Source organism: Gekko japonicus, unplaced genomic scaffold (genome assembly GCF_001447785.1).
Source record: "Gekko japonicus isolate JY-2015 unplaced genomic scaffold, Gekko_japonicus_V1.1 scaffold1021, whole genome shotgun sequence".
Lineage (NCBI taxonomy): Eukaryota > Metazoa > Chordata > Lepidosauria > Squamata > Gekkonidae > Gekko > Gekko japonicus.
The window spans coordinates 191,137-217,698 of NW_015176479.1; the positions used below are offsets into that span (position 1 = coordinate 191,137).

Genomic DNA, 26,562 nt, shown 5'->3' on the forward strand with positions numbered 1-26,562 from the left:
TCCTTGCACTCCCGCCGGCCTTGCAGGTCCACCGCCGGGCCCCTCATGGGGCTCGGCAGTGGAGCTGCAAGGCCACCGCCGGCGGCCGGAACCGTTGGGGGTGGGGTGTGTGGCCTTATGACACACTTCCGGTGATGTCAGGGTGTGTGGCATATGCTAATGCGTTATGCTAATGAGTCCCCCTAGCTCTTTTTCTACGAAACGACCCCTGGATACAAATACTACTTCATGACTAAATTACAAATCAGAGTAGTGACATCTGGGATTTATGAGCTCATCTAGTGTAACTGAGAGACTTCGGGGGGGGGGAGCCCTAAGGATCGACTGATGGACTCTTGCTGATCTATTTATGCCTGTCCGTCTTGCAGCAGATCCGCCCGTGAGGTTGCAAGAGGGCAACTGTCCGGGGTGTTCTCTTTTGGAGGTGCTCCTCCTCCAAGTGTCTTTGTGGGGTTGAGGAAGAACAAAGCAAAACGCATTCCAGGGAATGCAACCGGGACCAGCGAGCTGGCCTGACCAGGATATTATTCCAGGGATCTGACTTGCTTTGCCCTGTTCCTTGGCTGGTCTCCCTTCGGACCCCACCAATAGCCAGAGCTAGATGGGGGAGCACAGGCTGATCCCTGCTAAAAAAAACTGAACCTTTTCAGAAACTGGCTCAAGTCCTCAGCACAGATGTGTCAGGAGCTAGCGGAAGATGAGTTTGTGGGGTCAGCAAGGATTGAGTGTATGCATGGCAAAAAGTGTGGTTGGGCTGCATGGCTACAGTGTCAAGGTAGGGCTGGGAAAGTAAAAGGTAAAGGTTTCCTTTCCTCGAAAGCCAGTCGAATCTGACTCTAGGGGGCGGTGCTCATCTGTTTCCAAGCCGAAGAGTCAGTGCTGTCCAAAGACTTTTCTGTGGTCATGTGGCCGACATGACTAAACGCCGAAGCACATGGAACGCTGTTACCTTCCCACCAAAGCGGTACCTATGTATCTACTTGCAATTTCTTGCTTTTGAACTGCTAGGTCGGCAGGAGCTGGGGCCAGAGACGGGAGCTCACTCCGTCATGCGGCACACTCGGGCCCCGAACTGCCGAACTACAGACCTTCCGGTCTGCAGCTCAGCGTCTTAACCTCTGAGCCCCCGCAGCCCCCGCATAAACATATGAGGTCATAGTCAATAATCAAGTATCAATTAATTAACATAGCAGAACATCTATAACACAACTCTGTTCCAAGTGGTCTTTGTTTTGAGCCATAAAATTGAAAACAGGGTACCAAAAATTATAATCATCAACAGAGGCAGAGTAAGGGTCTTTATTTGAGGTTTGTATCAGTATCCTTTCCATTGTGAGATAATCCCATATGTTCTTGTACCAAATCTCCAGGAGGATTGTAAATTTATATAGAAACCAAATCATTCTTAATTTGGATAAGCTTCCCGCTTCCTGTTCTGATGACAATCTGCTTTTTGCCTAACCAAAGCGGTACCTATTTATCTACTTGCAATTTCTTGCTTTTGAACTGCTAGGTCGGCAGGAGCTGGGGCCGGAGACGGGAGCTCACTCCGTCATGCGGCACTCGGGTCTCGAACTGCCGAGCTATCCACCTTCCGGTCTGCAGCTCAGCGTCTTAACCTCTGAGCCACCGTGGCCCCAAGGACTGGGGAAGCCCAGGTGCAAATTCCAACTTGGCTCGCTGGGTGTCCTCGAGTCAATCACACGCCCAGCCCAACCTAGCTCATGCGATGGAGGAGAGGACACACATGAACACATGAAGCTGCCTAATACTGAATGAGGCCAATGGTCCATCGAGGTCAGTACTGCCCACTGGCAGTGGCTCTCCAGGACCCAAGACAGAAGTCTTTCACATCAACTACTGCTTGGTCTTTTTAACTAGAGATGCCAGGGATCGAACCTGGGACCTTCTGCCTGTCAAGTAGATAATCTACCACTGAGCCACAGCCCTACCTACAACCACCTTGAACTCCTTGGAAGACGGGCAGGGAAAATGTCTAATAGCAGGCCTGTAGCTACTGTGGAGCTGTAAAAAAAAAAAGATAGGAGCTGCGGTGGCTCAAGTGGTTAAGACGCTGAACTGCAGGCTGTGGAAGGTCAGTAGTTCAGCGGTTCGAGACCTGAGTGTGCCGCATGATGGAGTGAGCTCCCGTCTCCAGTTCCAGCTCCTGCCAACCTAGCAGTTCGAAAGCAAGAAATTGCAAGTAGATAAATAGGGACCACTTCAGTGGGAAGGTAACAGCGTTCCGTGTGCCTTGGTGTTTAGTCATGCCGGCCACATGACCACGGAAATGTCTTCGGACAGCGCTGGCTCTTCGGCTTTGAAACGGAGATGAGCACCGCAACCCTAGAGTCGGACTCGACTGGCTTTCGAGCAAGGGAACCTTTACCTTTACTAGCTACGGTGGGGCATTTCGGGGCCCAGACCCCCGACTTTTCACCAGCCCTCCCCAACTTATTTTGTGCCACCCTTTCTCCCCCCCGGTAGCTCTCTGTATATCTCCTCGACAACTTACTTTAAATGGAAGAAGTGGGGGGGGGGCTAGCACACGCCTGCACTTCCAGCCACGAATTCACGGCTTGGGGGGCAGGCATGTGGCCCCGCTTTCCCCCCAAAGCATTTAAACTTTAAATGTTTTGAGGGAGAAGCGGGGGGGCCGTGAGTAGGGGACCCGCAAATCCATGGCTTGGAGGGAGGGCATGCCATGCGTACCTGCACTTCAAGTCGTGAGCATACAACTTAGAGTGCAGGTGAGCGGCCCCATTTCTCCCCCAAAGCATTTGAAAGGGACCCTTTAAATGCTTTGGGGGAGAAGTGGGGGCTGCGCATGAATTTCAATGCCCCCCCTTTTAAAAGGCCCCTCAAATTAAAAAAAATATCCTGGCTACCGTCCGGTCTAACAGAGAGCTTGAAAAGCAGCTGGGTCTCAGCAGGAGCATTCATTCTGCCCTTCTTCCGCACAGCTCAGGACCCGGTTTTCCCCTCCTCCACAAAACCCGGTGAGTTCGGCTAACTTAGAACCGATGTGAGTGGGCCGATGTCAGCCACTGAGCTTCAGGGCAGACTGGGGATTGGAACCTGGCTCTCCCCACTCCTAGTCAGGCCCTCTAACCACTACACAACGCCGTATCCGGGAGCTACCGAGAGATTCTTCCGAGACCATGTAGAAGGCTGGTGGGGCCAAGGGATAAGTCATTCCAGCCACAAGTCTCTCGGTTTATCTACGAGACAATGCAGCGGGAGTGCTATTTTTCATCGCTGTTGCATTGCAACAAACAGCGTTACTCAGCTTACTTAAAGCAGACAGTGACGGGGGATTCCCCGCAGGCTTTCTGTGTACTCGGTGGCTTTAAGATAGGCAAAGACCTACTTCCAGCCGAGGTGACTTCAGCAAAAGCTTCCAGCGTAGCCAGCGGGAGGCTCCCTTTTGAGTCACTAACCAGGTCCGCGGGAGTTCAGAGTCGCCCCTAATAGGCTTAGCTAATTAATCTGTTAGAGCTGTCGCAGGGCAGTGGTTCTGCCGGGCCGACCGGCGATGTTGATAAAGCGGCCGGGAGCGGATGATTAAACGCCGTGGGATAAAAATGCCGTGTGATGGGCAGCGCATTAAATTGCTTTGAGACATCCCCACAGGACAAATGCTCTTGGAGTAAAAAAAAAAGGGGGGGGATACATCCATTCTTTTCTCAGTTCTTGGCATTCGGCAGTTATCACTGCGCCGATCCGAGAGAGCGAGAGCAGGTTGACACATGGCGTGACGGAGGCTGCGGCGATCATGGGAATTACAGCTGAAGCACGGCTGTGCTTCCTACATTCTTCCTTTCCCCATGATTGCGATACCCACGGGCAGTCGGGAGGACAGGGGAACAGAGTCTCTACGGGGTGGGGAGGATGTCGCTTTGATGGGACTCATGGAAATCGTAAGAGGACATAAGAGAAGCCAACGTTGGATCAGGCCAATGGCCCATCAAGTCCAACACTCTGTGTCACACAGTGGCCAAAAATACCAGGTGCCCTCAGGAGGTCCACCAGTGGGGCCAGAACACTAGAAGCCCTCCCACTGTTGCCCCCCCCAAGCACCAAGAATACAGAGCATCACTGTGCCAGACATAAGAACATAAGAGAAGCCAATGTTGGATCAGGCCAGTGGCCCATACAATCCAGCACTCTGTGTCACACGGTGGCCAAAACCCAGGTGCCCTCAGGAGGTCCACCAGTGGAGCCAGGACACTAGAAACTCTCCCACTGTTGCCCCCCCAGCACCAAGAATACAGAGCATCTCTTGCCCCAGACTGATGGACCTCTGCTCCATATGTTTATCTAATTCCCTCTTGAAGCCATCCATGATTGTAGCCGCCACCACTTCCTGTGGCAGTGAATTCCATGTGTTAAATCACTCTTTGGGTGAAGAAGGACTTCCTTTTATCTGTTCTAACCCGAATGCTCAGGAATTTCATTGAGTGCCCACGAGTTCTTGTATTGTGAGAAAGGGAGAAAAAACCTTACTCAAGGACATAGTAGAGTATGTAAATGGGAGACCTAGGGCTCAGAGACAAGGATTTTGCATCTTGACCCATCCATAAAATGCAAACTTCAAGTTTGTGCAGCCTCAGTTCGCCTGGGGGTTATGCAGGAAAGGGAGAGGAGGTTTAACCCTTCAGTCTTCACTTGAGCTAGCCATTTGAAACCACGTCGCATCCCCTGCTCTGCCATCTGTTTTTAAAAGACACATATTTTCCCCCTTTACGATACTAATAACGGAGGGAAAGGGTGAGTATTGAATTGCAAACAGAATGGCAGCTAAAGGGTTAAATCACATGTTCCTTTGCTGCACAGTGCCAAGGCGCACTGAGGTTGCGTGAGCTTGCAATTTGCACTTTTAAAGGTATTCTTCATCTTGACCGATGGAGCCTGGACCTACAGTCCACTGTGCTGGTGAAAATTATGATCGATTATTCCTTACCATGGTAAATGCTAAGAACTGTAGCATAAAGTCCCTTGCTGTTATCAGGCAAACGGTCATATTGTGGTTTGGGCATCACAGACAACTAGCTCCGCTGTGCCTCCCTCTCTGCCTCGCAAGCATGCCAAGAGCATTTCGAAAGAACCTCGTTGATTTTGGCAGGCCGGAGAGGCGACTGAACGACCACCGGCAAAGCTCCTCGCAGGTATTTGGTCCGCGACACAAATTTTAATTCCGGAGCAATCTAACCAAGGCCAGGCAGCACAGTTTAAAACGGCCTGATGCCATCTCTCCGTTCCTCGTTATGGCAACAGATAAAATCGCCCTCGTTTCATCTGGAAATGAGATTCTAAAAGACAGACTCTCCATGCATGGACAGGAATGAATTTCCCACAAACAATCGCGGCAACAGCCTTTGCGACCGTTCGGGGATTCTGCAGTTCAGCGTCTTAACCACTTGAGCCGAGTCAGAGGGCTGGCCGAGGTGGCAGGAAGCTTGCCAATTATCCAGGTGAAAAACAGAAAAGAATTTGCCAGGGGTTAAAGTTTTGCCCTCCCTTCGGGTCGTGTAATCCCTTGGAGACTAGCTGAGAAGGAAGGACGGTGTTCAGAGCTCCGTCCCACGACAGTTTTATAGGGTAGCTGTGTTGGTCTGCAGCAGAATCGTTGGATTTGAGTCCAGTAGCCCCTTAGAGACCAAAGGGATTTGGGGGGGGTTTGACAGTCAAAGCTCACTTCATCAGATACAAGTAATAACGGAGATCCCTTATACCCCGCTCTGAAGGTTTGGGGGTTTTTGCAAAGAAGGAGAGGACGCAGAGGTTACAATGTAATCACCTTGATTAGAACAGAAGGGGGATTTTCTAATTTTCTGCCCCCAAGTCATCTCCCTTGTGCTCCAATCAAGCGGATTACAACGTACATTATAACTTCTGACACCCGAGTTCCTTCTCTGCAACACCCCTCCCTACCTTCTGAGTGGGATATGAGGACTCATGGGTCTCAGTTCGAACTTCTATCCGACGAAGGGAGTTTTGACTCCCGAACGCTTCTGCTCCAAAAATCTTGATGGTCTCCAGGGTCCTACTTGACTTGAATCTAGCTGTTCTCCTGCAGACTGACATGGCTACCTGTTGAAGGTAAAAAGGTAAAGGTTCCCTTGCTCAAAAGCCAGTCGAGCCCGACTCTAGGGTTGCGGTGCTCATCTCCGTTTCAAAGCCGAAGAGCCAGCACTGTCCAAAGACGTTTTCCTTTGTCACGTGGCCGGCACGACTAAACACCAAGGCGCACGGAACGCGGTTACCTTCCCACCGAAGTGGTACCTATTTATCTACTTGCAATTTCTTGCTTTCAAACTGCTAGGTTGGCAGGAGCTGGAACCAGAGACGGGAGCTCACTCCGTCATGCGGCAACCCAGGTCTCGAACTCCTGAACTACCGACCTTCCACAGCCTGCAGTTCAGCGTCTTAACCACTGGAGCCATCGCAGCTCCGTTGAAACCTGTTGAAACAGCCTTTAAAAAGAGCTCCGTGATCGTGCAACTATCCCCCCTCCCTTAAATGAAGGAAAGATTTCTGGTGCTTTGAGACCAGAGGATACTCTTGGTGGTCAAGAAGTGTTCTCTTTGAATCTCTGTGCGATACCTGTCAATCAAACAGGAGGTAGCTTCGTGGCTGATGGAAGAAGAATATGTCTGCCAGTCACCGTCGGGTAGCTCCTTGATTTGCACTGTGAAGTACCGGATCGGAGAGGAACCGTCGCTTCCCGGACGCCAATGGAGCTGCAAACTGCGGGACGTCACTTCCGACTGGGGGACTCTCAGTTCTCTGGCAGGTTCTGGCCGTTCTGAAATTAAACATCAAGCCCTCGTTACTTTCACGGGAAATTCAAGCCATCAGGCCTCTAGACACAGTAACGGAATAACCCCCTGACTCTCGTAGGCGATGACGACCGCACCGAGCCCCTGCCCACGTTGGCAGCGCAGCCGGCGTTGCCAGCATCACCAGAGCTGGAAGCCAGCCCCTCAGACTCCTCAGGAATTGACACCTTGCCACCGCCAGCGCCTGAGCTGGTAATCCCCACACCTCGTCCAGCCGCGGCTGACAAGGTGCAAACAGAAAGCCCACCTGAGTTACCTCCATGGGTGGCTCAGTTGAAAGAGAGGCTCCACAGGGACTTAGCGGCCCGCCGCCATCATGCACGCTGGCAGGGAAGGCAGGCGCCGAGCCCTGAGTACTGACAGGAGCAACGCTGCCACTAAGGGAAGCACTGCCGGAGGACTACAGAGATCCCTCTTGGCGTCGGGCTCACCGTGGGAGCAACAAGTCACATCTGTGCTGGCCTCATGCCTATCCTCGGTTCCTGTTCCTGTACCTCGCTCCTGCTTGGATTCCTGGATTCCTGACCTCCCGCTTCGGACGACTAGTCTCTTGGACTCTCGACTCGGCTCCTGTTCTGTCTCTTCTGGCTACGACCCCCGGACCAGACCTGCCTCCTGGCCCAGCCCAGCCCGTGACACTGACACAATGCAGGCTGCTTCCGTCCACACCCGGAACAACCCTTTCTGTGTTGGGACTCTCTGCTACTCTGGATAGCAGATCCAGGATACAGGGCTGTCACAGAGGTGGACAAAGGCCTACTCGTTCCCCTTCAGAGTCGAAGCAAGGTCACGGGTACAGATTAAACACTCGCCGAATGCCCCTTGCCAGTGAAAGCCTCAACCCTCCATGTGACCGCGATAATTTCCAGACTGCACGGACAGAACGTGCGTGTGGATCTTGCCCCACCTTCTATTCCCCGTGATCTCTGCCAAGCTCCGGCACCTGGCGCCTCTACCCTGCCAAGTTCCCCGTGTGTGCCTTGCAAGCACTGGAGGTCGACTTCAATTTGTCAATGAGACGTGAGTTGGAGAAGGGGGGAGGGGAAGAAAAGATGGCATGGAGAGGACAGGGGAGGGGAGGCGCGCAAGCCAAAGGGCGAGGTGGAATCCCTGGTTCTGGACTTTCAGGGAGCAGAACTCCAAGTCCGGAATCGCTTTCTATTAAGCACAGCTGAGAGCTGGTTTGGTGTAGTGGCTAGGAGTGTGGACTCTAATCTGGAAGAAGAAAAAGAAGAGATTGGATTTATACCCCGCCCTTCACTTGGAGTCTCAGAGCGGCTTACAAACTCCTTTCCCCTCCCCTCCCCACAACAGACAGCCTGTGAGGTGGGTGGGGCTGAGAGAGCTCTGAGACAAAGTGCTGTTTTTCAAGGACAGCTGTGCCTGAGCTTGTGACTGACCCAAGGTCACATCAGCAGGTGCAAGTGGAGGAGTGGGGAATCAAACCCGGTTCTCCAATATTAGAGTCCACACACTTAACCACAACACCAAACTGGCTCTCGGGTTGGATTCCCCCCTCTTCCACATGTAGCTGCTGGTGTGACCTTGGGTCAGTCACAAGTTCTCTCAGAGCTGTTCTCTCAAGGACAGTCCTCAAGAGAGATCTCTCAGCCGCTCAGTACTTTTCAAGCCTAACAATCCCTTCTCAACGCAGAGCATTTATGCTGGCCACATTCAATATATTTCCTTCGACCACGGTCACAGGGAGATACAAGGGCATCCCCTATGAGGCAAGACTCTGCAGATGTCTTAGCAAAGAACCTGACTCTGTTCAGCATATCCTCTTAAACTGCCCGCTGTTTACACAGCTACGTTCAGACTTGATTAGGCCTCTCCTTCAACACTCTAAGGGTGCGACCAATAGGGGTACTGAATTCTTACTAGTGGATAAAAACCCCGAAGTTACTGAGCAGGTGGCAGAGTTCCTGGAAAATGTACTTAGGGGCCAAGAAAAAGAGGAAAGAAAAGAGGAAAGAGGAAAGGAGGTGGAGAGTGAGTGAGAGAGAGAAGGTGTATCTATGATCCCTCTCCGGATAGTTAAGTTTCTTAACTGCAACTGTTTTAAGTACTGTGATACTCGAGATTACTGTTCCGAACTTTTATCACCTTGCCCTATTGTTATTGCTATAGGCAATGTTACAAATCGGCTGTACTCTGTTTCTATTTGTTGGCATATGGGCTGATTTGTGCTGTTTTCTTTTTAAAGTTATTGTTATGCCAATAAAAGTTATTGGAATCGGGTCTCTCAGCCCCACCGACCTCACAGGGTGTCTGTTGTGGGGAGGGGAAGGGAAAGCCGCTCTGAGACTCCTTCAGGTAGTGAAGGTCAGGGTATAAATCCAATCTCTTCTTCTTCTCTTCACACGGGCATACTGTACTCTATATAGCTGATTCTTATTATAGTACTCGCTCCCCCCTTTTGCAACCAACTTTTTTGGGAGGGGGATGCATAAAAAAGCAGAAAGGGGGGAAATGAAGCAAAAACGTGGCTGTTGTAGCAGACACAGGTGTCAGAGGTTTGAAGAACGGAAATCTACCCATCGGTTCACAGCAGGGGAAAGCCACTAAGAACGGGGGAGGGACTAAGGAGTAAGAGAAAATAACAGGGTTGAGTGAGACAGAAAAAACCTCCACAGCAGGGATGCCGTTGAAACTCATCCCATCTGAATTTCTCCAACAGGAGCCGGAGCTCCGAACTGGCTGGACTACTTTTTGGCACCCGACATATCAGAACTCTTTCCTTCCCGTATTTCCGCTCCTACCCCCACGTTAGGTACCGAGCACTGTGCAAGCGTGGCTTGCCGTGATGTTCGCTTCCACCTGGACTTTCACTCTTCTCTGCATTGCCAGTCTGTGTGTGCTCACTCACAGAAGGCTGTGATACAGCAATCTTGGTGTGGATCACAAATAGGGCGGCATTAAGATCCTTTCATGTGTTTGATGTGCTGGGACACAGAGGGGGTCTTGATCGTGTGTGTGACGCCGATCTCATCTGAGAGCCAGTTCGGTGTAGTGGTTGAGAGTGCGGACTCTAATCTGGCAGGACCGGGTTTGATTCCCCACGCCTCCGCATGCAGCTGCTGGTGTGACCGTGGGTCAGTCACAAGTTCTCTCACAGCTGTTAACTCAAGGGCAGTTCTCAAGAGAGCTCCCTCGGCCCCAACCTACCTCACAGGGTGTCTGTTGCGGGGAGGGGGAGGGAAAGGATATCAGATGAGCCCTGCTGGATCAGGCCAGTGGTCCATCTAGTCCAGCATCAGGCCTTACACAGTGGCCAACTAGATTCTACAGAGGTCCAGCAACAGGACACCCTGGATGGCCGCTAAGAGCGCCTACAGGGAAGAGGAGGATTGTGGTGACAGTATGAACCCCCACACACCAGGCTGTGGCTCAGTGGCAGAGCCTCTGCTTGGCACGCAGAAGGTCCCAGGTTCAATCCACGGCATCTCCAGTTGAAAGGACCAGGCAGGAGGTGATGGGAAAGACCTCCGCCTGAGACCCTGGAAAGCCACTTCCAGTCTGAGTAGACAATACTGACTTTGATGGGTCAAGGGTCTGATTTGGTATAAGGCAGCATGAGTTCATGTGACCTCAGGCCGGAGGTCATGCGCAGTCACACATCTCTCTTCTAAGAGAAGGGAGACAGGAAACTGAGCGAGTAGAACAAAGGCAGACACAGGAACTGAGGGGAAAAGGAAGGGAAAAAAGAGAATAATGCTCAAAAATTAATCTGGATCCCTCATTGCAAGCGAGGGCTAATGGCTAGTCTGGGGTCTAGGGGACCTCAGTTAAATAGGTTTGTTGACAAAGTGGGGTTTATTCACTGAACACTGGAATACGATTCTCTGACTCTGTACGGCCGTATGTATGGTTTTCTCGTACTGAAAACGATAACCACAAAGGCTGGCCCTCATCTGAGACGGTGGAAGGCCACAGTGCCTCTCATACAGTATACTCTTCCACATGCAGCTGTTGGGTGACCTTGGGCAAGCCACAGTTCTCTCAGAGCTGTTCTCTCAGAGCTCTCTCAGCCTTGCCGACCTCACAGGGTGTCTGTTGTGGGGAGAGGAAGGGAAGGAGATTGTAAGCCGCTCTGAGACTCCAAGTGAAGGGCAAGGTATAAATCCAATCTCCTCCTCCTCCTCCTCTTCTTCTTCTTCTACTTCTTCTTCTACTTCTTCTTCTTATCTGATTAGATCAAGCTAGCCTGAGCTAAATGCACAGACATTAATACCCTGATACAATCCTATGGGTTTCTGTAGGCTTAGGCCACAGTAACTTCTTCTGTCAGTCACAAGTTCCCTCGGAGCTGTTCTCTCAAGAGCAGTTCTCAAAAGAGCTCTCTCAGCCCGCCTACCTCACAGGGTGTCTGTTGTGGGGAGGGGAAGGGAAGGAGATTGTAAGCCACACTGAGACTCCGAGTGAAGGCCATGGTAAAAATCCAATCTCCTCCTCCTCCTCTATCATCACAAGGAACCACTGGGATTGGTGATGGATCACAACAATCACAAACACTTGCACAGTTGGTCCCAGGGACGTCATGCACAGTTTTCCCCCACTTCCTCGGTGTGTACCCTCACAGGATAGGTCTTGCGGGCAAAAAAGCCTACGCACCTCCTCCATCCGAGATTTGTGACCATGAGGCTGCAGATTCAAAACAGCTGATTCCACAGCCAACGGAGAATCATAGAATCACAGAATCATAGAGCTGGAAGGGGATCTCTGGGGTCATCTAGTCCAGCCCCCTGCACAATGGAGGAAATCCACAAATACCTCCCCCTCCACACCCGCAGTGATCGCTCTTCCAAACCCAGAAGACGACAAATAGCCTCCAGGATCTCCAGCCAAACTAGTCTGGAGGAAAATGGCTTCCTGACCCCCAAAGCGCTGATCGGCATTTCACTGGGCATGTAAGAAAGGGCCACAAGAACTAAGCACTGAGGCGACCCTTCCTGCCCTCCCTTCTCACGATCTGCCTAAGTTCACAGAATCAGCATTGTTGTCAGGTGGCCATCGAGCCCTGTTTGAAAACCTCCAAAGAAGGAAAGCCCACCACCTCCCGAGGAAGCCTGCTCCACTGAGGAATCGCTCTGTCAGGAAGTTCTTCCTAAACCTGGGTGGGCCCCCCAAAAAAAGTTCACCCGCCTGGATGGAGGTCTCCCACCTACTCGGCACCCATCGATTTCCAGAGCCGACCTCAACAGACTGAATAATAATTGTTTAATTGTTCATCATGGAGATTATCGATTGGTATTTAAAATGGGTGGCATGTAATAAAGCGGGCATTGATCGGAGACACCGCGGCGACCTGCGTCGGGGGGCCCCCCCGGTTCGATTCCGCTCCATCAACACCTGTGTTGGCACACACGCACCTCAGGCCGCCTCATCTCCCAGCAGCTTTGCACAGAGAACAGCTTGTGTTCCCCCCCCCCCTCCGTGACCTCCCCAACTGCTCCGAAAACATTCGGCTTTTATGGCACGGTGTCTCTCCGGCAGTCCCCGCGGTTGCTTGACGGTGCCAAAAGAATTGCCAGCCATTAGCCTCGGAGAGGCTTCAGTGCCGACGTCTGAAATGATGCAGAGGTCAGCTCTAAAGTGCCCGGGGTTATTCTGCCGGAGGGAGGGAGTGCTTGCTGATGGCCCGGGGGACCCCACGCTTCCTTCGGATGGATGTATCTTAAAACAAGTGACATAGAACTCTTTGGGTTTGTTCTCCCCCCCTGCCCCCTGTCACAAAGTTTTTAGTCTGTTTCTCCCCGGTGGTTTCAAAGGTCTTTCCTCGCGGCCTCACAAACCTCCCCGCTGCAAGGAGAAAGCCATTTCTGTTCAGGTCCTGCAGAGCCTAGATGGATCTGAAGAGCAACTATTTATGTGCAAAAGACAAAAAGATCTAGACGTCTTGAATCAGCAGGATGCCCTTGCCCTAGGAAGGCTCATGCACAAAGTGGTTGCAGGGTCCAAACCACATGCCACGCAAGGTTGGATGGTCCTGATGTATTTGTAGAAACCTTAAAAAGCAGCTGGTGGGGGCCCTGCAGTTTGGATTGGGGTCTTGGCATAGGGGAGAAGGCTCGACCCTTCCTGTGCTGTTGTCTTGGCAGAAACCCCCTACCTGCATTGCTACTGGCCCCGATATGGAGAAAGAGAGACCAAAATTCCTCCCCACCCCCACATAGGAGAACAGCAGACTGAGGAAAAGGCAACTTCTCCTAGGAAAATGATGGAAGAAGAGGAAGAGGAAGAAGAGGAGAAGGAGGGGATTGGATTTATACCCCACCCTTCACTACCAGAAGGAGTCTCGGAGTGGCTTACAATCTCCTTTCCCTTCCCCTCCCCACAACAGACACCCTGTGAGGTAGGTAGAAGAAGAAGAAGAGATTGGATTTATACCCCGCCCTTCACTTGGAGTCTCAGAGCAGCTTACAAACTCCTTTCCCTTCCCCTCCCCACAACAGACACCCTGTGAGGTGGGTGGGGCTGAGAGAACTCTGACAGAAACTGCTCTTTTTCAAGGACAGCTGTGCCAGAGCTTGTGACTGACCCAAGGTCACATCAGCAGGTGCAAGTGGAGGAGTGGGGAATCAAACCCGGTTCTCCCAGATTAGAGTCCGCGCACTTAACCACTACACCAAACTGGCTGAGAGAGCTCTTTCGAGGACTGCTCCGGAGAGAACAGCTCTGAGAGAACTTGTGACTGACCCACGGTCACACCAGCGGCCACATGCGGAGGAGTGGGGGATCAAACCCGGTTCCCCTGGATTAGAGTCCACGCTCCTAACCACTACCCCAAATTGATTAGGCCCCCCTCAAAGACATGGCCCCTGTTGAAAAAGGGCCTCCCTCCCAGCAGCAAAAGTGTTTGTAGGTGAAGGTCCTCGGATCTGCCCTTTCGAATGATCAAAACCCTGACCACAATTCATCACAAACACAATTTATACTGTCCCTGCCCTCCGCACCAATACTCACTATCTTTCCCCATTTTAAAATGACTGCAAAGAAGGTGCCTGGAGGACAAGAGCCTTGGGCGGGGGAATGAGTCAGGATAAACATTCAGGCACAACCGAGGCCAGTGGCTTCCATTTGGGAAGTAAGCCGCCAAAGGAACGGTTAATTAAAACAGAATTAAGGAAACGGTGTTGGAGAAGGGCGCTTGTTTCGTGCAACTGGTGACACATGGCACAGTACCCAACTGGTGATGATAGCGCAGGGACTCCAGGGTTCCCTCTAAGCTGAGTTAGTGTGAGCCAGCTCACAGTTTTTAGCCTCCGGCTCACACATTTTTGTCTCTGCTCAGCGGCTCAGGAAAGAGGGCTCCAGGGCAAACTAATTTACACAGTCGCCAAATCACTTGCTCACAAGTTTAATGCCAGTCACTCACAAAGTAGGATTTTTGCTCACAGGACTCCACAGCTTAGCAGGAGCACTGGCGGGGACAATGTCATTCCGCACCAATATCACAAAATCAACAGCACGACCGACAAGACGGATTGCATCATGGGAAATGTAGTGTCCCTACGAGAGCAGCAGAGTTCCGAGGGAAGGCGTGTGGATTCAGGGCACCCAACGTGCATCTGCTTTGCACCAATGGTATTCCAAAGAAAACATTTTCGCCGTTCTGTTAACGGTCTGGTTGGAAGACGGTCTGGTTGGAAGATTGTTTTGCGTGGGCAAAACCAACAGCTGCATCGTAGGATTCAGTCCCAGCTCTTCTGCAGAAAGTCCCGAGTAGCTTACGTGCCACTCCCAACTGTTTCCCATTTGGGCATTCACACTTCCTTCGCTTCAGCTCCGCGGCCGCACGACAATGCTTCCGCTGGATCCACATGATGCTATACCACAGACGCCAATGAGCTGTTGGGGACACTGTTAGCAGCCAAGCACAGATCTGTAGGGACCGGGGGCCGACCAAACAAAGTGGGGCAATGGCAGGCTTTTCCATTGTACCTTTCTTCCACGTGATTCTTTCCAATGTTCCCTCTAAGCTCTGGAGTCTTGTGAGCAAAAATTATCCTTTCTGAGCGACTGGCATGAAAGTTGCGAGCGAGGGATCTGGCTACTGCATCAGTTAGTTTGCTCTGGAGCCCTCCTTCCTGAGCAAAGACAAAACTGTGTGAGCCGGAGGCTTAAAAACTGTGAGCCAGCTCACACTAATTCAGCTTAGAGGGAACACTGAATTCCTAACTACTTTTCTTTCTCTCGCTCTCTAACTAAACTCAGGACATGATACGGGCAGTGCACATGGCCACACACGGGAGGTTGTGTTTTAGATAATGGCTCTGGCATTCCAAGCACCCCGAAGAGCTTAACAATAATAGGGCCTATTGTTATTGCGGCAAGAAAAGGAAATTACGCGATGCGGCTTATTATGTGCTCAGCCGTATCTCCCGCACATCCTTGTTTAATTGGCTTTAGCATGGACGGAGAGAATGTTTTCCAGTGCACCGGCATGCTCGCCCCTGGTACACGAAAGAGTTCCGAGTAGGGTCATTTTAGTCTCTTCAACTGATAAGCTCCACGCCTCTTTAAATTTCTCACCCATCACGGCATGGTATTTCACCTGCACTGCGGGGAGCTTTGGATGGACTTTCAGGCAAATCAAGTAGCGGAAAGGTTTAGGATTGCTACCCAATGGGTGCCCTCTGCGTTCACACTCCCTTTGCTTCCTTATGCATCGAGTAGGCACACGCTTGGATTTACTGGGACCTGTGGTTGGCTGATAAGGAATTGCTCCCTGTGCAGAAGACTCTCAAAATCTTATTGGAGGGGGCCTGGCCACAGAACTACTGTATCTGTGGCAAAGTTTCCGCATTCTGCCATGAAAACGTGGACTGAGATAACGTGCGGTGTATAATTTACTCAGATTCTAACCTTTTAACTGTTAGAGATATTAGGACGAGTGATGTATGGAGAGGTTTTATGTAGATAATTAATTTTATATTGGTGTTTTTAATCTGTTTTTACTCGGCTTCTGAATGGCCCGTGGGCCGTAATAAAGACTGACTGGCTGGTTCTAAGTAGCAGCAGTATAGTTCAGCGGCAAGTGCCAGCATTGCTTGATTCCTACCTGCTCGCCCGGTACAAAGGAGCAGATAAAAAAAGTCCCTAGAGAAACCTTCACTGCTCTTCAACTTCTTCTGAAAGGTAGCCCTGGAATGTGCCAGGTATAGTGGTTAGGAGCATGGATGCTAATCCCCACTCCTCTACATGCAGCTGCTGGTGTGACCTTGGGTCCACCATAAGTTCTTTCAGAGCTGTTCTCTCAAGGACACTTCTCCAAAGACCTCTCTCAGCCCCACCTTCCTCACAGGGTGTGGGGAGGGGAAGGGGAAGGAGACTGTAAGCCACTCCAAGACTCCTTTGGGTAGTGAAGGGCGGGGTATAGATCCAGTCTCTTCTTTTTCTTTGTCGTCTTCTTCTTCTTAGGGAAGGGTGTGTGTGTGGGGGGGGAACAATGGGACCATAGCAACGATGCATGTAGGGGATGTAGCTTTTGTGAACTAGCTGTGACAGCAGGGATGCCAGTTCCAGATTGGGAAATACCTGGAGATTGGTAACCCTATCTGACCAGAGGGAGCGTCCACTCTCAAAAGCTCATTCTCTGAAAACCTTGTTCGTCTCTAAGATGCTTCCAGACAACTAGAATCTAGTTGTTCTACGGTAGACCAACATGGCTGCCCGCTGAAACAGTCTTTACGAAGGGGAAATTGTGCATGAACCAATGTAAGAAGACGAATCCTGTGCTCGAGCAAGCTAACCACCCTGAAAACCTGTCCTGGGACATCGGGGACACTGCTTGCTTTAGCAGAACAGGGATCCCACCTCCCCATTCCAGCCGTTACCTCTTTTTTCTGTGGTGATGACCGTGGCTTCCAAGGGCTCACCCCAGCCCTGACGGGTCTTGGCGGATGCTCGGAAGATGTACGCCGATTCGGGGAGGAGGTCCGTGGCCATAAACTGCCTGACCGTGGAGCCAACTTCCACCGTGGTGAACTTGTTGGGGCTGCTGCTTGCCAAGCGGTATGCGATTTGATATCCTGGGTTTTTAAAAAAAGAAAGAAAGAGAGAAAAGAAAAACAGCGGGGTTGAGTTTGTTTCCCCCCCAATTCTTTCTCTTTTTTTAATTGGGGGAAAACTGCCAAAGACCATGAGTGCATTCTAATTACTTATTTATTTGAAGGCAAAAACCCCCAAACACAATGCAATTTGCTGCTTTTAGTGTTTACCAGCTGAGTTTTATAACATCCCTCCCCATCCACCGGGTCCGATGCAGTACATTATCCGGGAAATTACTGGCTCGGCGATGAATCGGAGAAGGCCTTCTGAGCGATAATCCGCCGTGAAATTTGCTTCACATTTCATTCCTTAAAAGAACCGAGATACGAGAACAGTTTCATCTTCCCGAAGCATATTGATGCGCTGTGAAAACGCCACGGATACCAAAAAGAAGTACACGCTGCCCGTTTCGCCTCCCTGCCCGCTTCTCCCCTCCCGAGAGTGCAGCTAGAGAGAGGCAGGGTTGTCTGAGAGTGCAGAGAAGTTCCTCTGAACAACAGATCTAATGTTATCTTTCCACCAAATCCAGGCCCCGGAGAGGACCCACACCTCACAGATGGAGCCCATGATTCCAAAACTTCACAAAAGAAAATAGGGTCATGCTTGCAACATTTGGAATACTGTGTGCAGTTCTGGTCACCACACCTTAAAAAGGATAGTATAGCTTTGGGAAAAGTGCAGAAAAGGGCAACTCGAATGATAAAAGGGTTGGAACACTTTCCCTATGAGGAAAGGTTAAGGCGCTTAGGGCTCTTTAGCTTGGAGAAACGACGGCTGAGGGGTGACATGATCGAGGTTTACAAGATCATGCATGGGAAAGAGCAGGTAGAGAAAGAGGTACTTTTCTCCCTTTCTCACAATACAAGAACTCGTGGGCACTCCATGAAATTGCTGAGCGGTCGGTTTAGAACGGATAAAAGGAAGTACTTCTTCACCCAAAGAGTGATTCACACATGGAACTCACTGCCACAGGAAGTGGTGGCAGCTCCAAGTATGGACAGCTTCAAAAGGGAATTACATAAGCATCTGGAGCAGAGGTCCATCAGTGGCTCTTAGCCACAAGGTATAGATGGGGACTCTGGGGCTAGGAATGCTCAGTCTTCTTGGTGCTTGGGGGGGGGCAACAGTGTGAGGGCTTCTACTGTCCTGGCCCCACTGGTGGACCTCCTCCCAGTGTTTTTGGCCCCTGTGTGACAGAGTGTTGGACTGGATGGGCCTTTGGCCTGATCCGACATTGAAGAAGAAGAGATTGGATTTATACCCCGCCCTTCACTCGGAGTCTCAGAGCGGCTTACAAACTCCTTTCCCTTCCCTTCCCCACAACAGACACCGGGCTGTGAGGTGGGTGGGGCTGAGTGAGAGAACTGCTCTTTCAGGAACAGCTGTGCCAGAGCTTGTGACTGACCCAAGGTCACACCAGCAGCTGCAAGTGGAGGAGTGGGGAATCAAACCCGGTTCTCCCAGATTAGAGTCCACACACTTAACCACGACACCAAACATTGGCGTCTCTTATGTTCTTACGTTCTTACCCCCAGTAGCTGATGGGTGGAGCTTTGGCTATGTAAAGTTTATACCCCCAAAATCTTGTTGGCCTCTTAAGGGGCTACTGCTGGTTCTTCTAGTGCAGACTGACATGGCTACTCTTGAAAACCCAATTTTAGAATCATGGAATCATAGAGCTGGAAGGGACCTCCAGGGTCATCTCGTCCAGCCCCCTGCACAATGCAGGGAATTCACAAATACCTCCCCTCCACACACTCCAAGTGACCCCTGTTCCATGCCCAGAAGATGACCAAAAAACAAACAAAAAACCCTCCAGGGTCACTGGCCACTTACTTGCATCCACTCCTGACAACTCTAACAACTCGCACAACTTTTTAAATCTTAAAACACACACACACCCAAGCAACAACTTTGCCTTCAACGTATCTGCCCTTTCCTGAACCGGCTGTTTGACCTTAGCCACACTCGGGCAGCCTACCTGAAAACACACTGCATTTACACACCATGGAGGTTCAATTCTATGATGAAGTTGGCACCAAGGCTTCAGTAAATGATGCCTACCAATTGCCAGGAGTGCACGAGCGGTCTTGGCAGTGGCATAGTCAGCACACAGCATGCTTCTGTCCGCACAGCCTGAACAGTTTCGATTCTAAAACAAATCTGAACACAAGAAGGTGCCTTATACTGAACCAGACTCCTGGTCCATCAGGGTCAGTATTGTATACTCGGGCCCCGGCCACACGTGCTGGAAAATGCGGGGGGGGGGAGGCATGGCTATTTGCGCTGTCGCATTCTGATCCGCCATTATACGATCAGATGTGACGGTGGCGCACCGGGGTTTCGTCCTTCGGAGCGCGCTGCAAAGCGGCCGGCCGGAGGGAACAGGTGCGCGCCGGCGCAATCACACCAAACGAGTCCGTCTGCAGCCTGTGGCAAACCATTTGCTAGTAGATCTTTGCAGGTACTTTTTAACTGCGCATATTCGGCGGCACGGCACGGGTTGGCCACAGGTGCGCTACGCTAGCCAGATGTTGCGGTGTGATCGTGCCCCGAAAATCTGCCCAGCATTCATGCCTTTCGCACGGCAAATTCTCCGTGTGACCAGGGCCTCAGACTGGTAGTGGCTGTCCAGGGTCTCAAGGAGAGGTCCTTCCCATCATCTACTGCCAGATGCTTTAACTGGAGATGTTGGGGATCGAACCCGGGACCTTCTGCATGCTTCCCATGGCATCCACCTCCAATTCTTGTAAATGCACATGGTTAGAAACAGATTCACATTTTGAAAAGCGACCTGCAAGCCAGGTATCTTAATACCCACATATGACTCCCCCTTTCCTAAACCCCCTCCCCGGCTCCACCCCACAAATCTCCTGGTATTGCCCACCCACCCAGAGCTGGTACCCTACCTTCAGCTCTAAGTGAACATTAACGACTGTCCCTGATGAACCAGACCAAAGGCTGACCTTGCCTGACATTGTGTTCCCAGCGATGGCCGGCCACTCATTTTCGGAAAACTTACATGTGGCCCATGAAGGCATCAGTCCTTGATACTGGATTGCCTGCCTTCCGTATCTGTACAGACCTGTAAAAATAAACTAGCTCAAAGTTGTTGGAAATGAAGCTTGGAAGCAGCTTCTGACAAACGTCATGATTATCTCGGGGAGGCATGGTGATTCTGATGGTAGTGACGGGGAAAGCATTTCTACGTCGCTTGGGATCTCGTCCCATGGCCTTTGGCCTTGAGGGATGACCGACCAAGCAGGACACAACTGAAGCCGCACTACGACTAACTGGACGAGGGACAGCTGGAACCAGCGAGGGAGTCGAGAGAACCCCACTCGCTTTGTAAACTTTCCCAGACATTATCGTCCGACACATTACCAAAAAGCCATCTCCGCGAGTCAATGTATCCAACGGAACAGACTGTGCCTTTTGTCCCCGAAGAGGAAGCGCCAACTGTTCAAACTCATTCGGAGAGGCCTCGCCAACACGCCAGGTTCGCTTTTCTTCTGGAGCTTATTGGAAAGTCGGCCCAGCTGCTAAACCCCAAAATCAATTTCTATCCGAGATGGAGGGATGGCTTTGCTGCAGCCGCGGACCATTAAATGCTCCATCAAGTTACATGGCGGGGGAGCGCGGGCCGGGGAGGGCACGGCAGCCAAATGAAACCCCCAAACAGATGCAGCTGAACTCGGTCGTGACAGACATCTGCCAGCCCTCTGACCATCCTTTGAACTCCAAAGAGCTCTGCAGGCATTGTGTTCTTCCAGACGGACGAGATAGCCCTGCTGTGCTTTGGACAATCACTGGGTTTGGGTTGTCGCAAAAGAAAAGGATCTGGAAACAGAAGGGAATGGAGGATGGGAGAGGGACGCCAGTGACATGGAGGCCACGAGAGCGGATAGACGCTATCCTCTTCCCCTCTGCGAGGATGCTGCATGCAGAAACTAGCATGCTCGCTGGCAGAGCCAATTCCATGCTCTGCTATGTATCCCTCTGCAAACTTTTCAGTTTAATGGGGATACAGATGGTGCTAGTTGTGTGTGGTGGGGCTGACCGTGCTTTTACGGATAACCTCTCCCTATATGTCACTGTCTCCTCTGCTCGGGAGGAGACGGGATCATGTGTGTCAGCCGGATGAGAAAGCGGATGCTTCCTTCCCCCTCCCCAGTCAATGTGTCACGTCTCTGGTAGACTCCGCTGCTTCAGAGACACCAGAGGAGAGGACCGCATTTCGGCCGATGCTCGACAGCCGACAAGATTTGAGAGCGAGTCCCATGGCGGAAGGCTCGGCTTGGAACTGGGACGCAGGCAGATGAAAGAGATTAGAAGGCCGTATATATTCAAACTTGGCTCGGTACAAACCGAGCATCTTGGCAGGCGGCGTTGCCAGAGCACCTGAACCACGGGCGGAAGCCAAGCAGGACTGCTGGAGCGCAGCAATGGCAAAGGGGGAAAAAAATCACAAGCCGGGTTGGGAGCAGGGCTTTCGCCGCCAGCCTTTAGACGCGGACGCAAGGGGGGAAGAATTGGCCGAGAGAAAATCAGATCAAAAGATCAAAAGCTTAGAAGGAGTTTTTAGAGAATCCAACTTGGAAGGGTCTTAGCAGCCGTTCCCCTCGTTAAGCTTTTAAGCTGCCTCTTTCGTAATTAGTGTATAATTTTGGTCGGAGCTGGTGCGACACGCATTTCGCTGTCTGGGTTCGCTCACCCTTCATCCCCTGCTCCCCCTCTGTTGCCCACTCCAGCGGTTCATCCTCCTCATCCTCTGTTCCCCACCCAAATCCCTCAATGAAAATACCGGCGCAAACCATGCGTGTCCCGTCGTGCTTCTGAAACTCCCGTGGGAATCCTTCCTCTCACAAATATCTGACCATCATTTCAGTTGCCCCAGCAACCCCGTTGACTACTGTGGCTGGTTTGGGAATCAAAAAATGAGGGGCACCGAGCCTTGATCTGGACAGGCCAGGAAAGCCCAATCTTGTCAGATCTCAGAAGCTAAGCAGGGTCGACTCCGGCAAGTACTTAAGAACATAATAACATAAGAGAAGCCAGTGTTGGATCAGGCCGATGGCCCATCCAGTCCAACATTCCGTGTCACACAGTGGCCAGAAATACCCAGTGCCACCAGGAGGTCCACCAGTGGGGCCAGGACACTAGAAGCCCTCCCACTGTTGCCCCCCCCAAGCACCAAGAGTACAGAGCATCACTTGCCCCAGATCAAGAGTTCCTATCTATAAGTAAATGTGGCTGGCATGACTAAACGCCAATGACGGAGTGAACTCCCGTCTCTAGTTCCAGCTCCTGCCAGCCTAGCAGTTCGAAAGCAAGGAATCGCAAGTAGATAAATAGGTACCCCTTCGGTGGGAAGGTAACAGCGTTCCGTGCGCCTTGGGTTTAGTCATGCCGGCCACATGACCATGGAAACGTCTTCGGACAGCGCTGGCTCTTTGGCTTTGAAACGGAGATGAGCACCGCAAGCCTAGAGTCAGATTCGACCGGCGTTCGAGCAAGGGAAACCTTTACCTTTACTTACAATAAATATATGTTTATGGTAGAACAATTTTACGCTTTATTCTTTTTCTTTTTATATTTTTTTTCAATACTGTTGTCTAAATATTGGTATCAAATATTACCAAGAATCTATTTCATCCAAACAACGATTAGAGAAAAATACGTTTCACCCAAACAAGACATCGGGCGCAGGTTTACATTCAGACAGCGCCTTGTCAATATCACTATCACTAGTCCCGCGGGACTCTAGTGATTTACTCGTTTCGGATGAATCTTTTTTCAAGGACTGTGATGTATATATAAAGGACGTAAGGTGCAATAATTTTTCTTTGTGAGCGCAATGCAAGGTTCCACAGCCAAACACTTGAGTACAGGCTTATCATAAGGTCATACTTTATTGTAAGAGCTATAGAGGCAGTAACGTCGCCACTGTTAGGAATGGCTACGTTTCTACAAGCATAATGGGATATAGGGTGTTCGTATGCACACACACACCATCCTCTGCAATAATTTTGTGACTGTATTCTGTGAAACCTGGTTCCAAATTCTGCATGGGGCTCCAGTTAGTTTTCAGAACCTCCTGACTCAGCCCAAGTTGAGAACTGTTGGTCTGCAATAATCCTGTCAAACAGAGCTGTTCTACCAGGCTTTTTGCTGCGGCAGTGGAGTTGGCCTCCATGCATAGACGGTGCCCTGACTCTTTGCCCTGTGTGGAGTTTGGTACTATATGAACCTGGTACGGCTCCAGTACCACCAGTCTGGCTTATGGGGGTTGGTGGACCTGAGTTGCTACATATAATGCACCGTCTTTTAATTGTGTAAGGGTTTTTAACTGTTTTCAGAATTAATTATATTATCGGTTTTAATGGTTTATGCACTTGGTTGTTAATTGTTTAATTGTGTAAGCACTTTGTTGTTACCCGCCCTGAGCCCATTTGGAAAGGGCGGAATATAAATAAAATAAATACGCATGAGTTGATTTCAGGGGCTTTGCATACCGGCCAGTCAGGATTCTTTCCACTTTGGAAACTCGGATAAATCTGGTACCTTGTTGGTCTGTCACGTCAAACAGAAGGAGCCTGGATTTATTTGGTGTAGTGGTTAAGTGCGCGGACTCTAATCTGGGAGAACCGGGTTTGATTCCCCACTCCTCCACTTGTACCTGGGCTGGATGACCTTGGGCAAGCCATAGCTCTGATAAGAGCTGTCCTTGAAAAAGAGCAGTTTCTGTCAGAGCTCTCTCAGCCCCACTGACCTCCCAGGGTGTCTGTTGTGGGGAAGGGGAGGGGAAGGAGTTTGTAAGCTGCTCTGAGACTCCGAGTGAAGGGCGGGGTATAATCTGGGAGAACCAGCTTTGATTCTCCACTGTTCCACTTGCAGCTGCCGGATGACCTTGGCCAAGCCATCGTTCTGCCAGAGCTGTTCTCTCAAGGACAGTTCTGGAAAGAGCTCTCTCAGCCCCACCTACCAGGGTGTCTGTTGTGGGGAGGGGAAGGGAAAGGAGATTGCAAGCCGTTCTGAGACTCCGAGTGAAGGGTGGGGTATAAATCCAATCTCTTCTTCTTCTTCTTTCTAGATGTGGCATGATTTGCAATACATTTCGGTGAGCTGAGGATGATGCAAAAACAATTGGAAGGATGTGACCTGTTCTTTGATCTATTCGGAATTTGCAATGAGTTAAAAGAAGCATTAGAAACAAACAAAAAAAAACCCCACTGTCCCAGCTGGGTGCTCTGAGTCGTTTTTTGTTTTTTTTAAACAGCCTAATATCCAGAGATAATTACCTACCCACAGCTCCTACAACAACCACAGAGAGAGACCCAATTTCGAATATATTTAGCTTCACCCTTTGAAAATGCTACGCCGCCCGCCTGTTGGTGCACCTTACATCCCACGTCGTGAGACCGAGGCCCGATTTAACAGATGCTACAGCATTTCGTTTAACTATTTTTAACAGCCCGGCCACAGCAAGCGTGGGGGGGGGAGGGATATGCCAAAGGGAGGTGGTTTTGACCTTTTCCAACTTCTGTACATGTGCAGAAAGCAGAACCGAAAAGGCACCGATAGATCAAATGCCCTAGGAGAGACGTGGGGAGGGAGGGACCGGTGGGGGAAAAAAAGCGCACTGCAGAGAACAAATGAGAAGCCGGCGACAGGCACCCAAGTTGGAGACGGAAATTAAAGTCAGCGCTGAACCAAAACACGCAAATGGAGCCCAGGGGAGAAATGTGAAACGTTAACAGGGGAAGGGAACCCACCCCGGCTTGTAAAGAGTGAGCAGGCGTGCCATCGAGAGCAAACCGGGTCCAATCCATTTCACTTCTTGCTCTGTTCCCCCTGAGACTATAGCATCAAGTCAAGCATGCCCGGGATCAATAAAAATTGCCCATTCGGCTATTAGTGCATTCAAACGCTCAGGTCTGCCGATAGATTAGAAGCAGCTGCGAGGTTTTCGGTTGTTGCTGTTGTTTTTTCAATGGTACAGTCTATGACCCGTGCTGGATAGCCCAGGCTGGCCTGATCTCGTCAGACCTCAGAAGCTAAGCAGGATCCACCCTGGTTGGTATTGGGATGGGAGACCACCGAGGAATTCCAGGATCGCCACGCAGAGGCAGTCAATGGCAAACCACCTCAGAACGCCCACCAGGGGTCGCCATAAGCCAACTGTGACTTGAGAACAATTTCACACACACACACCCCGAGCATCTCTTGCCTTTAGAAAACCCCATGAGGAGGTAAGCCATAAACACATTCCACCACCACAATCTACACCAGGGGTGTCAAACATGCGTCCCGGGGGAGGCACCCAAGTTGGAGACGGAAATTAAAGTCAGCGCTGAACCAAAACACGCAAATGGAGCCCAGGGGAGAAATGTGAAACGTTAACAGGGGAAGGGAACCCACCCCGGCTTGTAAAGAGTGAGCAGGCGTGCCATCGAGAGCAAACCGGGTCCAATCCATTTCACTTCTTGCTCTGTTCCCCCTGAGACTATAGCATCAAGTCAAGCATGCCCGGGATCAATAAAAATTGCCCATTCGGCTATTAGTGCATTCAAACGCTCAGGTCTGCCGATAGATTAGAAGCAGCTGCGAGGTTTTCGGTTGTTGCTGTTGTTTTTTCAATGGTACAGTCTATGACCCGTGCTGGATAGCCCAGGCTGGCCTGATCTCGTCAGACCTCAGAAGCTAAGCAGGATCCACCCTGGTTGGTATTTGGATGGGAGACCACCGAGGAATTCCAGGATCGCCACGCAGAGGCAGTCAATGGCAAACCACCTCAGAACGCCCACCAGGGGTCGCCATAAGCCAACTGTGACTTGAGAACAATTTCACACACACACACCCCGAGCATCTCTTGCCTTTAGAAAACCCCATGAGGCGGTAAGCCATAAACACATTCCACCACCACAATCTACACCAGGGGTGTCAAACATGCGTCCCGGGGGCCAGATGAGGCCCCCGGAGGGCTTCTATCAGGCCCGCAGTGGAACTGGCTGTCTTCTGCTGCTTCTTCCAGTCCTGCTGCCGCTGCTGCATCATCATAGGTTTGCAGTTTACAGATACACACCTGAACAGCATACTCGAGATTGCAACAGCAGAGACATTTTGATGCAATAATTCAGAGCGAGAGGTGTCAGTTATCAGACACTGTGAAATGAACAAAATATTGCAAGGGTGCTCATGTTTTAAGCATGTTTTTAAGTTAAAAAAAACCCCACCCTTTGTGTTTTTGTTCTTTATAAAGTTTATATCACCGCTACCTGGCATTACCTTTTATGACACACCTGGCCCAGCCCGGCCCAACGAGGTCTCATTTATGTCAGATCCGGCCCTCGTAACAAATGAGTTTGACACCCCTGAGCTACACCTTCCAAATGCAAAGCTCTGTGGAGAGGAAGCTTCCTGTAGGGTTCCCATCCTTCATGCCGTCAGCCAGGAACACGGCATGGGGGACCTCCCCTTGGTAAAATGGAGGGTCCCTCTTCTTTCGCCTGTCCAGGGCTCCATCACTTGGACTCTGACCACAGACTCCATGTTGCCGGGGGGTGGGGGGCTTAACGAGCAATTGGAGCTCCTTTGTGCAAGATGTGAGGAGACACCAGAGGTCATTTCGGGGGGGATTGCGGGGGATCGCAGTTCCCCCGGGTGA

General features: G+C 50.9%; 1 protein-coding gene across 1 annotated transcript in view; it reads right to left on the reverse strand.

Moving 5' to 3' along the window:
- SDK1 (sidekick cell adhesion molecule 1) overlaps positions 1-26,562 on the reverse strand; it is a 502,369-nt gene that overhangs the window by 124,897 nt on the left and 350,910 nt on the right. Inside the window, exons 26-27 of the mRNA XM_015427208.1 lie at positions 16,682-16,876; positions 6,607-6,808 (exon numbers count right to left, since the gene is read on the reverse strand). Of these exons, the coding sequence (XP_015282694.1) occupies positions 6,607-6,808; positions 16,682-16,876 (397 nt within the window). The remainder of the gene's footprint in view (positions 1-6,606; positions 6,809-16,681; positions 16,877-26,562) is intronic.